Source organism: Paramacrobiotus metropolitanus, unplaced genomic scaffold (genome assembly GCF_019649055.1).
Source record: "Paramacrobiotus metropolitanus isolate TYO unplaced genomic scaffold, Prichtersi_v1.0 Parri_scaffold0000015, whole genome shotgun sequence".
Taxonomy (NCBI): domain Eukaryota; kingdom Metazoa; phylum Tardigrada; class Eutardigrada; order Parachela; family Macrobiotidae; genus Paramacrobiotus; species Paramacrobiotus metropolitanus.
In genome coordinates, this window is record NW_026570235.1 from 1,742,296 (window position 1) to 1,760,161 (window position 17,866).

At 41.2% G+C, this 17,866-nt stretch overlaps 3 protein-coding genes across 6 annotated transcripts; 1 reads left to right on the top strand and 2 right to left on the bottom strand.

Annotated features, from left to right (window-relative positions):
• Positions 1 to 818: 818 nt before the first annotated feature.
• On the top strand, positions 819 to 3,538 carry LOC129585114 (uncharacterized). 4 transcript variants are annotated; one of them, XM_055477668.1, is made up of 9 exons: positions 904 to 1,039; positions 1,155 to 1,257; positions 1,354 to 1,590; positions 1,692 to 2,051; positions 2,191 to 2,337; positions 2,414 to 2,503; positions 2,671 to 2,831; positions 2,940 to 3,082; positions 3,156 to 3,538. In XM_055477668.1, the coding sequence occupies exons 1-9, from the start codon at positions 938 to 940 to the stop codon at positions 3,271 to 3,273; spliced, it is 1,461 nt and encodes a 486-aa protein (XP_055333643.1). In that variant the 5' UTR covers positions 904 to 937; the 3' UTR covers positions 3,274 to 3,538. The 4 variants fall into 4 exon arrangements, with proteins under 4 accessions (XP_055333645.1, XP_055333643.1, XP_055333641.1 ...); XM_055477670.1 differs by lacking the exon at positions 1,155 to 1,257 and having other exon boundaries at positions 819 to 1,039; XM_055477666.1 differs by having other exon boundaries at positions 1,155 to 1,590.
• A 147-nt stretch (positions 3,539 to 3,685) lies between these two features.
• On the bottom strand, positions 3,686 to 8,073 carry LOC129585067 (tectonin beta-propeller repeat-containing protein 1-like). The gene is given in 9 exon segments (XM_055477583.1): positions 3,686 to 4,557; positions 4,801 to 4,832; positions 4,925 to 5,076; positions 5,079 to 6,180; positions 6,182 to 6,520; positions 7,058 to 7,193; positions 7,255 to 7,370; positions 7,574 to 7,788; positions 7,929 to 8,073. Coding segments are annotated over 8 exon segments (2,385 nt in total). The 5' UTR covers positions 7,760 to 7,788; positions 7,929 to 8,073; the 3' UTR covers positions 3,686 to 4,235.
• Positions 8,074 to 13,828: 5,755 nt separating this feature from the next.
• Positions 13,829 to 17,011, bottom strand: LOC129585113 (asparagine synthetase [glutamine-hydrolyzing]-like). Its single transcript, XM_055477665.1, is given in 9 exon segments — positions 13,829 to 14,045; positions 14,258 to 14,464; positions 14,735 to 15,099; positions 15,102 to 15,179; positions 15,372 to 15,498; positions 15,663 to 15,883; positions 16,037 to 16,213; positions 16,344 to 16,584; positions 16,760 to 17,011. Coding segments are annotated over 8 exon segments (1,662 nt in total). The 3' UTR covers positions 13,829 to 14,045; positions 14,258 to 14,263.
• Positions 17,012 to 17,866: the final 855 nt, after the last annotated feature.

The window sequence follows — 17,866 nt, forward strand, 5'->3', positions numbered from 1 at the left end:
TTAGGTTTAAAACATTTTGTGGACGGAGGAATTTTTGAGTTTTTGGGAGAAATAACCAGAGTTCGCAAACACTAAGCTTTCTGAGGTTTGAAAACCTGAGTATAAATAATAGTTTTATCAGAGTATTATCAGAATTACTGATCTTAGTTTTAAGCGTAGTCTTAACCCGAGTGTTCATCTTAGTTCTGTCAAAAGTTTCTGCTGACAAAAAAATATGTTTTTAACAGTGTTTTATGCTTAAAATTTTAGCTATTTGCAAACGTGTCCTGGCAAGCCGAAGCATATTACAAATGGAATGAGGTGTGCTTTATCATCTTGATTTCACTACCGCTGTTGTAGGACTGGGGAGCATCATAATGAGCCTTTCCAGCAATATGTCCAACAATATTCCTTATGTAGTTTTCAGCAAAGAAATACAAAACTACGAAACCTTGTGGCTCAAGATCCACAAGCTACTGTTTCCATGTCGCTGAATTTTCATAAGGAACTTGTTTTACGATATTGCTGCAGGTGCCAGTATTTCATATTATATTTTAGTTTTCCCGTGGTAAATTGGAACCTTTCGGATATCAGTGGATGTAAACATAAATTTTATCAAAAAAAGAACATTGTGATAACTTGGATGACTTTTTTAAAACATTGATTACCTGATTGCGAAAACCGAATGCAACACATACCAAGAAACCACAAATTCCAATGGATGTCGAGACGTGTACAGCTGTAAACACTGCTACTGAGCGCGAGACGCAAAGTGCGTAAAATGAACCGAATTAAGTGAATAACTCAGATCCCAACCCTCCAGCAGGATTGGATCAGAGCACAGGCACGCGTACAGTTTTTCTGTCGCGCACTTGCCGAAGGTCCCGTTGGCTCTATCACAACCGTATTTTTCGATTACTTTATAAGGCTAGTTTCGATAATTTGTCCATGGCCAACCATGCAATCCTCTTCAGATTATTCGGTCTTGCTGTCGTTTTTGTTGCTAGCGTCCTCGGTCAGATCTTGCTTCTGGACAAGCTGCACGATGCTGGATGTAAAAGTAAGAGTAAATTTTGAACAATACTGAGTACTGTTACCAAGGTATATAGGAATTCTCTGGTACTGAACCACACTATGGAAAAAACAGCTGTAAAGGTCATTCTGCATCGGTTCAGACATGTTCAGTCGTTCGAACTTTCCCTATGCCGGCATATTCCTTCTCCCCTATGTTGCCGCAGTTGCATTTTTCTTCTTATGTCGATTACTCTTTTAATTACGGTATGCCGTTTTGTTTTCGTGTTTGCTCTGGCTGCGTCAGCTTATGCAGTTGGCAAAATTACAGCAAGGTTATTGACCTTTTCCAATTGTCTGCAGCCCAGACAGCTTACGATGACACATTTGTTTTTCGCCATCCCGGAACATCCACTCAGTCTCCTGTCTACGCACCAGTGGAAACACCCGCTACACTGCCTGACCATGCAGATTTGGATAAAGCTCTGGATCTGTCATACAGTGCGCCGATATCCTTGCCATCCGTTGCAGAGCCCACTGAAGGTTTTCTGAATACCATCCATTACGTGAGCACAGCGACCATCCATCTCGATGTCCAGGGTATGCCGTTTTGTTTTCGTTTTTGCTCTGGCTACGTGAATACGTCAGTTTATGCAGTGGGCCAGACAGCAGGTTTATTGACCTTTTGCAATCGTTTGCAGCACCGACAACCAGCAAATATGATAACACATCAGTTTTTGCTGGCCTCGGCTCATGCCTGCAGGATGCCTCTACGAACACTGCGACGGTCGATGCTGCAGCTGATCTTGGTGCCGCGGAAAACGGTTCTGCTGGAGGAGCTGTTGATATTCTTGCGGCTGCTGACGAGGCCAATGTTGGTTTAGCTAGCCCTGCGTTGACAGATTCGTCTGGAAAGAGTCCTGCGTTGACCGAATCGTCTGGAAAGAGTCCTGCGTTGACCGAATCGTCTGGAAAGAATTCGCCATCCTTTTCCCAGCGGAGCAGTACAGCTGATTCCGGGGAATATCAAGACGCCTCGGATGTGACCTTTAGCAAATCAGGTATGCTGTGTCTCATTGGCTACACTTGTTTGAAGCCTTCAAAGCTGATGCCTGTAAGTGTAATACAGGCTGCAATTTTTTATAAATAATATCAAGACATTTTGCGTTTGAATCAACCGATTAATACATTCTTGCGCAGGTTTGCCGGATGCTGATGCAGGGACTGTGGGGGAAATTATTAATAAGGTTCTGGCCACGGCTATGCTGCCTTTGCATAAGAAGGAGCGTCATCGACACTTCCAGTCCAGTATGCGCACGCTCTTCACGCGCGGTATGGTCAAATTGAGTAAGATGCTCGAATTAATCATTTGAAGTCGTTTGGTAACCGCGACATACAGTTGTCTTAATTTTTTTATTTTTAGATAAGGCCAGCCGCGATCGAAACCGGTGCCGTCATGATTCCGCAACCGGATCTGAGTGCAGCTGGGAAACCGCTTCTGACTCAACCGCAGGTTGGTGCAAAGTTCGCTGCCTTTGTTGTGGATGTCAGACAAGTTTTGCAGAATTTAGAGTTTATACAAGTACTTGTTGATAATTATTGATGTCATCACCAGACTGTTATTTTACAGCACTTTTTCCTGATAGTGTAATTATTACTACAGAACACACATTTGTTTAGGTCTGTCAGATGCTAGCGAAAAAGGGTTTTCGATCAGCTTTAATCCTTTGCTCCCTGCCCCACCGACATCTATTCAAGAAGTGCCGACTACAAAATCAGTGATTGCGGAAATGGAAAAACTGCAACTGGGTGGCGATGCACACTTGTTTTCAAATTCTGATGTAAGTTTATCACTTTTTAATTAGCGACTTTAACGTTCGGCGGTGTTTTACGCTGCAGTTCGAGTACTGCTCTTATTATTCTGCACATAACATTTCCTTTTGTTCTAGCGCAATTTTTCTGGATTAAGTCGACAAGAACGTTATTTCTCCGCTAAAAAGCCTGAAGTCAGTAGCAGTAACAGTGGGCAAACTGCGGCTCTTTCTTTCCGTGACTTTTATCCGCCGCCAAAAAGTGCCATCAATCTTCAGCTGTGAGTTGTTTAATTCTTTGCAAGACTACTTTTGCATTGTGAGTCTCATTTTGACGCATGATTCTTGGTTTAGATACCAAATTCGCGAGCGGATTTTCAACAACGATGTACAAGTTTTTTCCATTGCTCCGGAAATCTCAGCCGAGAAGAACAAGCCCGTGTACACCGAACTGGAACCGCAAATTCTGTAGTTTAATCATGGAAACAGTTTGCGGTGAGACCGCGCTCTTTTCTGGCATTTTTCCTATAATGGTTGTGATTTTCCGTTATTGTGATTCATTAAACAGGGTGGGTGTTTCTTCGCTTTCATTCTTTTTTTGCTTTTTCAGTAGATTTGAATAGCGCATTTGATTGAGACCTGAGCGATCATGTCACATCTTTTGGACAGTTTTTATGGCTTTGTGTAAAGTTTGGTGCATTTCAAGTAGAATCTGTGAATAAAGACGCGGAAGTTTGCATTGTTGGTGTCGAAGTACATCGTAAATCAAAATTAATTCCATACAGTTTTGCACGAATTCATGAGTTACTAGTATATGACTAATTGTTTACACGTCTGTGTGACTTCGGTAAAAGGGCTTTCCTTGACTCCAAAATTTATAAAAATTAAAAACGATAACGGTTATTTATTGCATTATTTTACAGCGCCACTTTTCGACAGCTGGCAGTTTGAGGGTTAGAGCAGTAAGGAAATAACATCCGTATGTTTGATACTGCTAATGGATCGTCGTGGTGCATCTGAATTACAGTTATACTTACGATATTTTTAGTAACAGGTAAAAAAAAGAAAACATCGTTACGGAAAGAACGATTAACTTATCACTATCATTATCACTTAAGGAACAAGAAACAAAAATCAGAACAAATCAGTACAAAACACATTGTGCAAACAATAAAAATCAGCTATCTTTTTTCCAAATTGCGACAGCAAATATCTTTGGCATGAAGTCGATATTCCCATCCAACGCCCATTTTATTTCCATGGGTAATCCCGGTTCTTTTGGCTAGAGTAGGTAATTTCTGGCTAGCGCTGTACAGAATGGCATAAACGTCATCTTCCATACTAACGGAGACCTTCCGCACACCATCAGCAACCAGTTCCCATTCTGTGCCTTCCGGAAAGGCCGCACTATATTCTTTGCGAAAATACACCTGATCATCGGTACACACAGCCCACACCGAATCGCCTCCAACAGCCACTTGTCGAATATTCGCTCCGCTTTCCGGTTGGACCTGGAAACCACGGCCCGGTACAATCAACTTTCATCAGACGAAGCCAACGCCGTCGACGCACGTAGTCGTTCGATCCTTTTGAGGAATGAAAGGAAGATGGGAAATCGAATGCATATACCCAGCCATTCTCATCACCGTTTCGACAGTCAATCTGCCATTCGGAATCCCATTTCCATAAATCAGAAGGCAACTGAAATGCATCCATCGACAACTGCATTCTTCCGGTCTCATCCGACCAAGTATATCTACGATCGCAAAAAACACAATTATTGGTTATAATGTGAAAATTCGAAAGGCAATAAACAGCACGGAATACTCTAAAAAACCTTCCCTGCTTCGTTAACTTTACAACGGCATTCGTTATACGTACTCGTATATTAGAAATACACAGTGCTAAAAACACATCCGCACTTCGCGATTGCTCCATTCGGCTCAATTTTTCGCTTAGCTTAGTTTTAGTGTTCAAAAGAAATACAGAAACAACTCACAAATCAATTGTACAAACAATTTGCTGTACCAGCTGAAAAATATTACGAAGCAATGAGTCCCACAAACGAGTCACAACAGCGGCATTTAAAGAATCGTCCACACTCGTTTTACTTCACTCACCTATCTTGTAGGCAACAACTTGTCGCAAAATCCCATCAGTATATTCCATCGTTGATTTTCGTACAGCTCTACACGATGGGTGTCCACCTGAAGTTTCTTCTCCATTCCTGTTTTACCTTCATAGCTACCCGTCCAAACCCAGGTTCGCCCATCCATCCCAGCGCCCACGTAATCCCCGATGCTGATTCAATCGACCGGAAGTGGCCTCCTAACGTTAGCCATTTCACTGATGGCAGCGCTTCCGATGTGTTATACTTATAACTCACCAACGGGCAGCTAACACCCGCAGCCAGAATCCACAAGCGGTCTCTTTTCAGGATTTCTCGTACATCCAAGAAGGTCAGATACGCTTCTGTTATATAAGTATTCCAGTGCATTAATTCTGATTTCAATCCGGACAACCGTAACGGCGTTTGTGCGCGGGTGAGAAACGCTGTCGATATTTCAAGCTGGTGGTCTCCTTTTGTATCGAGATGAAGGCATATTCCCGTGATATTGAAAAATGGAATCAGCAGCTTGGTGGTGCCACCATCCACAGTAATGGGGCAATCGGCTGGATCGGCTTCCTGGGAATATCGGACTTGGAAAAAGCATTGCTCCCAGGTAGACATTTTGTTAGACCACACTTTCAAAAATCCTGCATCACTCGCTTCGTCGTTATCAACGCGGTCAATAGCCGGCTCGAATTTTTCGTAATTCTGCATCTCATTCTTAAACCGTAGTGACAACAAACCCAGAATATTTTTCCGCCAAGCATTCTCATCGTCAAACGACGTAGTGCGCGCATCAACGAATCCGGCAGTCCCGCTAATCCATGTCCATGGATCCTGGATTTCAGTTTCCTGATTCTGCGATTCTTCTTTTATTTTCAAAGATATTTTCTTCCAACCTTTTCCATGCGGATCTCCTAATCCGATTCCGTGTCGAAAAACAAATCTGATTATCGTTGCTGATGGCGAAACCTCCCCATTGCGCGTTATGGTCACGCAAACCGCCGACATACCAGCAATGTGCACCCACGTTGTTCCGTGGGGTTGACTCGTCCGCATGCCTTGTCGGAACCACACCGAGCCGTCTTTCGCCACGGCCCAGACACTCTCCGTTCCCACGGCAATCTGCGTTAATAATGAGGTTGTCGAAGGCGCTTCCACCAACACCCACGACGCTCCGTGAGGCCGATCCCGATTGATGCCGCTGCGCATCAACGCCATCCCGTTGGAGGTGACGGCCCACACCATCTCACCGGGTCCAACAGATATTCGTGCCGCCTCCACCCCGTCGGGAAGATCGATGTATGCCCATGCATCCCCGTGGAAAGCGGAGGCGAGACTGCAGTTGCGGCGGACGATCACCTGGCCGTTGATAGTGACAGCCCACAGGAAGAATACTTCGCGTGCTGTGGGCAGAAGCGTCGCATCCTCCAGCGGAAATGTCCATCAAGGCCAGGCTGACATCCGCGAGATCGGTCCATGTTAAGGGAATCCAGCGGTTGGTAGTACAGTAACGGCATGTGCGCATCCAACGGCGACGGCGCACATAGTGATTCCACCGCTTTTCCGGATAGTATGTCGAGGGAAAGTCAATGGCGTATGTCCAACCCTGAGAAAAAAACGCAAAAGGGTTTTTCTCAGTCACTTTCCATTATCTTTCAACTCCATACAGTGGTGATTCAGATTAATATATTGTGATGATACTGTTCTTAAAACTTAATTGTACATTCAATAGTTTTGTCGTATTTCCATTGTATGTAAATTATTAATATCCACAAACAACCCCGAGCAGTACGATAAAAATTTTTTTTATTTTTAACATCAAAATTTTAATATTAAATAGGTAAAATAACGTCAGTTTTGACTTTTGAGCCAGATCATTGGCTTTTCATGTTTCGAGTCAGAAGCCACAACAAAATCGCAATGGGAAGTACAGTACAGTACTCGTACTGTAACATACAATACATAATCAACATTCGTATCAATCCCACTTTGAATTCATATTCACCTAGATTTCACATAATGTTTTGAGTAGCATACGGTTAATTTCGCCTTCAAAGTTCCTCAATACAATTTACTGACATTAAACCTCGATCACAATAATTATCTTCGTTATGTCAGTGTTGGAGAAACTGAAAATACATACTTCAGGACCGAGCAGGACACCGTGGAAATTCTCGTCTATCTGCCAGCGTGCTGTCTCCCAAGTCCAATCTGATGTCGGTAGCTGTGTATCGTCCTTTCCACGCTCAGTTCTTCCGCTCTCATCCGACCACTGATACCTGCACAAAACGAGGAAAACTGCACTTTTCTGCCGCTGTGCGTTGAGCGAAGAGAACGAACCTGTCTTTAGGCAGCAGTGTATTCGAATAGCCTCGCGCTGGCGTCCACCGTTCATTCTCGTAGATTTCCACTGTGCGACAGATTGGCACTAATGGTTCGCTAACCCACACAAAAGCCTGTCAAACATCCAGATAAATACACAGGCTGATTGACGCTCACCATCTACCAAACAAAAACTCATACTTACCAAGAAAAACCTACTTAACACGCAGTGCGCAGAAGAGTCGTCTAATTGATCAGAGCGCTTAGTATTTTCATGGAAATAGTGTGACGGAAATGGAGAAACACGTACTGCTTGCTGCGCTAAACCGCTTCCTACCTTCAGATCAGCTCCAATTCCATACAGTACTTCGGGTGCCTGTCCACCAAATGCCAAGCACTTGATCTGGATCGCAGAAGTCAGGACATCCGTAATATTTCCACGCTTTACCGAGAAAACTTTCCCGGATGATTTTAGAAGATAGAAGACTGATGCTGCATCTCCACCAACCGAGCCCGAAGCCATGTCAGACTTGTGCGCCGTAAATATAAATGCTGCCAATAAAGAGAACACATGATTCTAAATTTCTAACAAATTAGTCCTGATAGCAGATAGCAGCACTTCGATACGAGGACTTATCATCTTATGTAAATACTGTAGTGTTGTAAATAAGGGTGAGAACGTAAGAACGTACCGTGCACTTGTAAAGCCTGGAAGGGGCAAAGTGGTAAACCCCAAAGGCAAAACCAAAATTAATTTAATGTAAATGCGTGAATCGCGCTCAGTAACTGATCAATCTGATCAGTTATTAATCATCTGATCAATCTGATCAGTCAATCTGATCGGGTACCTTGAGTGCACATCATAAGATTTTGAATGACAATGGTGGAGGTCAATTACATTTGGGTAACTGTTGCGCGACGGGTAATGGAGAACCGCGTAAAAAATTAGCCATGACTCAGCAGAAAAACAATCGTCCAATCGTGAGTCGAGTACGCTTCCGTGCCAAGAAAGAAATTGAACACCGTAGTGGAACTGAAAAACTCGTTTTAATGCTGTAATGTGGTAAATGTGGTATTACGTCAAAAAAGTTAATTATGAGTTTTGGATTGTGACTCTGGGTCGTTGGATTTACTTTTGGTCCAAACACACACAAATTTTGTTAATCTGTGCAGGAGAGTTACGAGTTACTCGTAGTTTGGGTAATGGTTGCGCTTCGACGTCGAAGCGCAATGCTTACGCGGACAAGTAAGCTGAAAACCCATCCCAGATTTTGTGACTGCGAATCAGAATGTTTGCTTGGTTACGCGCTGTTACGTCACATTTTTTACGTGTTTTCCCGTTACCCGACGCGCAACGCTTACCCAAATGTAATTGACCTCCACCAATAATGATTATGGGTGTTTTTTCAATGTTTAAAATTTAATCATTTTAATTAGTGTAAACCTGCGGAAGCATACCGATATGTGGATTGGATGTTGCCCATTAAAAGAACGAAAATCTGATCAGCTGTATGTGTCTATATCATAATAATTATTCATAATGTGGCTCGGTAAATACAATACATTTTGACCACAAGAACTGCGTATTATTCCCCACTCATTGAAAAACTTGTAACAACGAATAAATCAATTCGTCACGCGTAAGAATAAAATTTCGGTTATTAATTTAGTTTTAATATAAATCTGCGAGTTGCGACTATCACTGGTCAGTTCATATACAAAGGACGCTCCAAAAGTAAGTTTCCCTATTTTGCCTCCCTGCCAAAGGCTGCCATTTGAAGTAATAGACATGTGATATATTTTTTGTTGTATAAGCAATTATGTAAACTGTTTAGGGAAATAAGAATCAAAAGATTCAATGCAGAACTGGGAAAACGGAAAACAGAATAGCCATACTACTTACACATTAATTTCCTCGAGTTTTTTCGAAGCTCATTCTTTTTATTACCGCTTCCGTCCCTGTTATGATTTCGACAGCAAATTTAAAGTACGAGCAACAAATACTGTTCTTAATATTACTGCAATAACAGAATGGTTTGAAAAATTTATGGAGTAAAGCAAACATTTTTTTTCTCCACGACGCCGGAATCCCCCTTTTCAGCCTCCTTGCTGATATGAATCCAAAAGTTCTTATCATCAATAAAAAGGAAATTTGATGCGCAGTCATGCGGGTCTTGGACATAAATAACTTCAAGTTGTACGGACAACAATAATATGTTATAGAAGAAATTTTCGATTTTTTACCGTCTGGCACCTTGTGCAGCTCTACTGTTTTTCCACCTAGTCATCGAGAGTTTTTACTTTTCTGGAAAAGCACTGCGAAGAAGTTATTTTGTTTCGTACTTGGAATTAGAACAGAAAAGAATTCCTAATTCCATGATATTCGGCGCTTTTCAAAAAATGAGCAGGAAGACTGCGAAAAAGTACAAAAACTGTCAGGGCGAAACCCGTGGCAAAGTGCCGAAAACCTTGAACGGCTTTCTTGGCAATTCTTCTCCATGACTCCATTTGATTGTAGTTAGGTAGAGTTATATTTTATTTCGGTTCGTTAATGAAAGCCGTTTCTAAAAATATGGTTCAGAAGAACTAAAAGCGTTCAGGGCGGGAGATACAAAATAGGGAAACTTACTTTTGGAGCGTTCTTTGTAACAGCGTTCTTAGTTTTACACATTCTCTATATATATGCACAGAAAAAGTATCAGACAAGGCGCATGTAGCACAAAATTCAAATTTGAAGTGGAAAATTAAAGAAACAAATATTTTGAAAGTATTTTGATAATATAATTATGATGTTTTAAATCAAAATCGCCAGTGTACAGAATAGGTTTGGATTTTTAATACATTTGGTTAACCCTAAAGTACGGTATTTAAAGGTACTTGGGGGTACGGTAAATTGTGAATTAAGTGATTGGTACGGTAAACGGTAAATTAAGTGATTTACTTGTTCACACGTTCACACATAATTATATTTTATGAGAAACGTAATAATTATAGCAAATATTAAGGCCCGTTAACCGGTAAAAAAACTGCTTTGTTTGGAACTTTTAAGACGGTAAATGCTTTAAATGCAAAGAAACGGCGCGACATTTGTATGGGCACTGTCCAGCGAACAAGATAAGGTCAAGTTCGGCTGCGCACAAAATTAGCATCGGTGCCCTTAAAAGCCCTTTTGTTCTGAATTCTTTTCATCCTCCCACTATGCCCAAACATGACGCAACTGTGCTGAATGGGTCATAATTAGCCATCCTGGGAGGTAATTTGAACCCATTCTTTCTCCGAAAGGTGCGCATCATTTCATCGTCTGCCGGTGTGCATGCTCCGAATTATCAGAGTTACCAAAATTGTGTGAGTACCATCTCAAACAAAAACTTACACGACACGATCTGTTAGACTTCTTTCCCGGTTTGATTTCGTAAAAAGGCGTTCATGGATTAGATGTGCCGAGCACCGTCAAAATACGAAGCCAGGACGGATGCGTTTTAATTGTAACAATTTCGTTGTAATTTTACGTAGTCTACGTACTCCAGACGTACCAATTAACGTCAAACATTGCGCGATAACTCTACTTAAATATACTGTCGCCGTCACGTCTCGGGTCTGCACAACACACGTCAAAAAAGTGCTACCTGGCGAACCGGGTTTAATTTACTTTTATAGTTCTGACCAAAATCTAAGACAATCAGTTTCTTTGACTTCCTTTAATCGATGCAGCTACTGTATACCGTATTTGTCATTGTTTCGCAGGTCTCCCGGTACACGCAAACCCTGACAAACTGACAACTTTAATAAGAATTTAAGCCGACGTCTGCCACAATGTCTACGCGTTTTCGTACCTGGGCGACCTGCGTATACCTTTTGGGCAGTACTGGGCTAACAAGAGTGTATACTGTATACTCTTTACTGTCTGGTCAAGTTTTTGCCTAAATCGACGCTCTTATTAAGTGCTTAAGACGTTGTTAAATATAGTTTGACGACCTATTGTTTTAATTGACATCCACTTAAAATCAATTAATGGGTTTGACAAGTTATGTACATTGTACAAACTGTAGAGACACAGTTTATTATGCTGTCGAAAATGTTTCGTAATGTTATCGTAAAGTAAGGTACATATAATTCATTCATTCCTTCGAAGTTAGCTTTTCACAGCATAGGTTTTACTAAGTTCTAAAAGGAAAACCTAAGCATGTAATGTTTGGCAAAAGACCACATAAACTCGAATTTTCGAACGAAATATTACAAACACACGAACATATTACAAAGTATTGCATGCACGTCTGAGATTGCATGTATATACGAGTATAATATAACTTTCCTGACCCGAAATAACCTAAATAACTCTCTTTGTAATGGTGTGTTAATGTGCGCAGTGAAATGTGTCGACGGCATCGTAATCAGACTGAAAGTTTTTCAGCAGGGGATCCTATTGTTTCCCGCGTTAGCTTTTCTTCTGCCGATTCGGTGACGAATCTACGAAGAAACTGTTAGAAGCACTCGTCCAGTGCAGCATGGCTCGATTACGCAAATGTCACTCAACATCATACAAAAAGCATCCTGAAAAGGTAATCTTCTTTGCCGCTAATCGGCTCAACCATTGATGCGCACTGGATTTGGTCTGTTAGCTCAAAAGGGAACTAAAGAAAAAATGCAAATTAACCGAACACTAACCCGTCCGACTATAGTCCACTTCGCCTGGCCATCTTACGCAACATGTCTGGAAGTCTGGATGGAATTCGGAAAGATAGCCATTCTAACGGTTAGGACTTATGACATACTGCCAAATCATTGTATGACCTCTCGGTAGACAGCGTGATTACTGCTATTCCTGCAGAAAATTTGTAAGCAACCCTGTTTTATAATTTCAAAACTTTAACCACGATAAAGGCTTTATGCTAGTTTGATTCTTTTAAAAAATTCACCGTTTTGGAAAAAATTACTTTAGCCGAGCTAGTAATCACCAGTTGAATTTATACATATAAAGTCGTTCGTACAATTTTATCTATCTCGCCTGCTTTGCTTTTAATATGGTACGATTTACCCTTGTTATTTTTCATGCTATTTTAACATACAATATACAGTAAGTAATAATAATAATAACAATACCGTGGACGATATTAGTCCCAGTAAACATGTATTTTGTAATGATGGGCAAAATTCTCTGGTACGCGTATGCAATAGCGTTAAGCCGTTGGTCTTCTTAATTATTGCGTTTGATTTTTAGTAGTTCTATCCTCCTACCGCCGATATTCATGGATCGTGATCAAGTGATACATATACCGCGACTGAAAGGTATCCATATTACCATAAGAGTAGCATAAAGCATGAGAATATTTATTTTACAATTGTTCGTGTGTCTTATACAATATACACACTGCAGCTATCTGCTGCACAACGGACATAAGAATGCAATTTATGTAACGGCGCAATCTAAATAATTATACTGATTGTGCAAAACTGTATAAACATACACACGTTCACCAAATATTGCGGCCGTAAAGGATAAAGGCCGCCTCAATGAAGATCGGTAAAAGATAAATAAAAATCTAAGCACCGTTGTAGTTTGCCTTTTTCGTGTGCAATTGTTATCAAAATCTAAAATTGTATTCGAACCCATAAAGGGAAAGTGTAGAGATTATGTCAACGGAACGCCGATTTCCGAGCAATACGCCCGGACACCAGCGTATACATCGCAGATTTCAGGATAAATGCCGAACAAAAATCCTTGTTAAGCTTTGGTGACAGGTGGTGATTTGGGCATTGAAAATTTAGCAATGCTCTCCCTCTTAGCTCATTTAAATTTATGACGCCCGCTATTACATGTGATACGCTGATCAAACTGCACAGAGAGAGACTGACCAATATGCCACTGGTGCGTTTAACTTCGCGAAACACTTCACTTTTCAGCATCCACAGTCGACAGCAAAAATGGTATTCCCTCTTCCCTTTCCCGCTGTGATCGCCCCATAGACCTAGTTTTAATTGAAAAGCAAGAATTTATGAAGCGGATCAGCGCAACGTCATGAAAGGAGAGATTTATGGATTTGTTCTGTGTCTGAAAAATGCGTATCTACAATTCTACAATCTAGCTAGCTAGGTACTGTGCATTATTTGCGTTTAATTAACCGAGCGCGGCAAAAAGAAATAAATTTTATTTTGATAGCGCTTTCATTTACGAGCCCCTTTTTAGTGAATGTTACATTGATTTGATTCCTTTTTGTTCGCGACATATACCGATATACGTAACTTATGGCAGAGGAAAGTCTTGCAAAATGCAAAAACAATGACAAACTTGCAACAAAGGACAAACTGCCAGCAGCCATTCAAAGCCGGCACACGTTAGACAGTTGACGTGTTGTCAGGGATTAACTGATGATTAAATACTGGTCGTGTGCAGTGTCTAAGGAAGACGCTGGATGCATTTACCGACGGCTAATCATACCCGACCGGCGTCCCGGCACATACATATGGATGGCGCTTACATCACAATTATTGCAAGAGATAATGATGATACTTAAGCCCTCCAAACATGCTACAAAACAGAAGCATATTTGCAATCTACTTAAGCGGCTTTCAGGGAGACGAATCGATCTAAGTATATGGCATAAGATTGACGAGGAACAAATGAATATGATCGCGCCTTACGTAAATGGCGCAGGTGAGGATGAACAGAACAGTTGTCACTTTGCGGTCAAGTTATGTTACGCGACATCCAGAGAATGAGAGAGACGGCAGACAGCATATAAAAGAGAGCGGATAAAGTATGCAGGTGCGCTGTGTCAAAAAGATTCTTTGTGGTTTTTTGGACTTCCTACCTAAAAAAAAGAAACTGTCAAAATATACAGAGAATCACTATGCTTGCGAGTATATACCGTAATTATGCAACATGTCAGTGGTGTAGCAAAACCATCGAATAATCTTGCGTATTTAATTACTACGTCATGGTGAAACCAACGGACAGCTTTCATACGACAGGTAAGTAAACTGTACTAAATAAAACGCAAAACAACAATACGAAGTCAGCTACCAGCATTTAATTCGGCTTGTAGTTGTTCAGTGTCCTCGCCGATGGATCCGTGGCGTCCGTCCACTTGGACATCCAGAAGTATGGAATCCATTTCTCTCTCCCAGGATAATGTCTGTTTAACACTTTCCGGTAGTAGAAAGCTTCCTTTGTTGTCGGAGTCAGATGCGGAAACATTTTCGCTCTTTGCGCAAACTCATCGTCGCTAACCTAATCAGCAAGGTAAAGTTCGCTGGTTATTTACAAAAGAAGAATCTCAAATTAATAAATACGAGCAAATGCATCAGTGTGGCCATAATACCACAAGCAAGCTACAAAACGCACTGACCACAACATAACATGTAATTACAATAAACCAAACAAAATATTGTAACCTTACTATTACAGATTAGCTATGTCAAAAGTTACAGGTAATACCCGTAAATTGCGTACGATAAATTGTATGAATTGCACAACTGTGGTAAAGCTTTCAAAGCTTACCAAGTCAGCGGTGAATTCTTGCAGAATCTGGAACCACGATTTGGTCATGGAGGATACGCCATCACTGAAGGCTTCTTTCGGCCGCCAGAGAATTTCATGCGGCAGCAGATCCGTGCCGTCGAATGCGCTACGCAGCAGATGCTTTTCTATACCGTCTTTGGGCACGCGCAGTTCTTCCGGTAATGACAAATAGTAAGCAGCAAACTGATGGTCCAAAAAGGGCGGACGCAGTTCCAGCCCATGGGCAGCCGTGGTGCGATCGGCGCGCAATACATCGTACATGTAAAGGTCATCCATCAGACGGATACTCTCCGCATGACCGGCTGCCGGTGTGGGCGCTTTGTGGAAGTAAATGTAGCCCTGCGCAACTCATCCGAGCCCTCGCCCGAGTACATGACCACGGTGTCGGTTTTTTCCCGGACGTACTTCGATATCAAATACATTCCTGTACCCAAAGCAAAATTTAACCGATTTCTCTTTTTATTTCGTGTGACAGGTTATCGGACATATTATAGCACAGCATAAGATACGAGTACGCTTCTCCAAAAAATTAACGAAGACAAAATTTTGTTGCTAATTTGTGTGTATTACGAACTGAATCTCGAAGACAGATGCTATTTGCGAAAGACCAACATACCGACTGAAGCTCGAACTGTTGTTATGTCGTAGCTTTCCAAGTGATATATGACATCGTCCACTGCCCGGGTGCCTTCTTTCGGTGTAAAAACCACTTCATGGTGTTCGGACTGAATGTGTTTGGCTACCTAAATTACAACGATCTTCACTAGTTCAAATAACTCTTCCTTAAATATCCAGTATTGCTTAGACTGTACCAATCAGTCACTGCTATGCGCCTTAAATTTAATGGATTTAATTTGGCAGCTATAAGCAAAAAATCCGCTAACTTGACAGGAAGATGTGTACTAACTTTTCGCGCAGCAATACGATCGGTGCTGCCTTCCATGCCAATGGCGAAGGTTTGAATGGGATATGAAATACCTCCTTCCCGTGCTTCTTTAACCAAAATGGCCGCTACTAAGCTGGAATCCAGTCCACCGGATAAGAAACACCCAATACGACGATGCGACATCAGACGTTTCCGTACAGCGGCCACCAACAAATTCTGAATGTTTTTCAGCACGTCGTCCGCTGAAAGATCAAAAGAAGGTATAGGTACAACGCCATGCGCATCATAACATTACGGATTTTGTAAGTTTGTATTGCCGTATAAGTCACCGGAAATCACGGATGAAAGTAACTCCTTAAAAACAAATGCAAGAATCACTTTCCGGTGATGCTTACTCAGTTTTGACACGAGTGTCCGATATTTCGGCATTTCCCCGGTCCGCGAAAATGCCTTCGATTCATGCAGATGCATAAATCCTTGCTCGTTCACATTGTACGTTTCCACATGTCCGGGCTTTATGGGCTCAATCTGGGAGCCGGCATATTCATCCTTTTTGGCCAATTCCACCAGACCTAAATAAAAACCATAAAAATTAATAACAGTGTGTGCTAATTTTTTTCTAGCCTACCCGTTCGCAAAATGAGAATTCTTTCCTGTTTACATATTCAAAGTGCTGTACATAGTACTAGAATCGTCGCTAACCTTTCGCTTCCGACGATACCCCGAGAATGCCTTTCTTCGGGATGACCATTTTGAATGCCGGTCGCACACCATACGTGTCACGACCCACGAAGATCTTCTTCTTCTGTGTATCGATCAAACAAAAGGCGAATTCGCCGTCCAGCTGTTCGGCACACAGTTCGATTCCACCTTTATCGTACAAATGCAGAAGAACTTCTCCATCTAAGGAAGTTTCATAGATGAATTTGAAGTCATCCTGGAGCTGCAGCAAGAAAACAGAATCTGTGCGCTACTGAAGTGTGCTGTATACAAAAAGGTTAAGCAGGCTTTTTAATACACAGGTGCAACTTGCGCCATCCAAGTTAACACATTTGTAATAATACAGATATATTATGTACGCAGTTATATAAAAACATATGCAGTTTTAAAAAAATTACCACTCGGAAGTTGTAGATTTCCCCATTGTAAATCAGATACAAATAAGGGAATTTGCGCAACCGCAGTGGCTGCATTCCGAGCAGGTCATCCATAATGCACAAACGATGGAATGCCAGACATGAATGTGGCAAGTGATGGTCACCTTCAATCCGAAATGCATCCGGTCCGCGATGTTTAATGCGTAGACATGCTTCCAAATATTTGAAAACGTCTGGATGAGGTGATCCAAATAATCCCCAAATTCCGCACATTTTTCTAAAAGGAGATTAATGTATGAGTAAAAATCGTGCAGTACTGCAGCTGATGATATAAGTAGCACGTAGAGGTGTTCAATTGCTAAGCTCAACCATAAAACAAAAGCGCAGCATAATGACAATTTTTATATTTAAACGCCTTCCACATAAGATCTAAGGCATGGTTATTTAAAATATTTATGGATTACCAGTGATCAAACCACTTCTATGTAAACGCAGACAGTGCATTAACTTACAACGCTGTGGTTAGTGACACTGGCTACTATTCGTTTGCTAAAAAACCAGATATTATATACAAGAAAATCTCATTTCACCTCTTTAGTAACCAGATACATGCTAATGATGCTATGCTGTATTCAAAGATAAGTTTTTTGCTAACAAATTTGCAAGCAGATTCTTTTTACCGTTTAGCGAACAGCTGTAGGAAATAATTAAGCTGTCTAACGAAAATGTTTAACTTATCCCAGAAGCGATCGGTAGTGTTCGTAACTTCATTCTCCATAATTTTCACATTATTGACAAAATACTGAAAGGCGTTATTGGTAATGTATATTGTACGTGTATTGGTTTCTGCTGCATAATTATAGGTTATTATTACCAGTACATATTTATGTGTTACACTGTTGGTGAGTCTCATGTATACGATCTGCACCGGACTGCGGATTACTATTTCTAGCTTTTGAGCAACATGTTACATTTAGAAATGGAGAACAAGTTTTTATACTAATAAAAATTCCATCATTTTTATTAGTATACAATGGACGCCAAAATTGTCTTAAGCCGATGTTATACTTTCATATGACGGCCAAAATGATGGCGCGTCATAAGCAGCATACGACATAATCATATTCA

What these genes read in the sequence shown, in the direction of transcription:
- LOC129585114 (XM_055477666.1), top strand. Translation starts at nt 938, where the DNA reads ATGCAATCCTCTTCAGATTATTCGGTCTTGCTGTCGTTTTTGTTGCTA. An exon ending in CATCCATCTCGATGTCCAGG is followed by an intron (nt 1,591 to 1,691) that starts GTATGCCGTTTT and finishes AATCGTTTGCAG; the next exon opens with CACCGACAACCAGCAAATAT. An exon ending in TGTGACCTTTAGCAAATCAG is followed by an intron (nt 2,052 to 2,190) that starts GTATGCTGTGTC and finishes ATTCTTGCGCAG; the next exon opens with GTTTGCCGGATGCTGATGCA.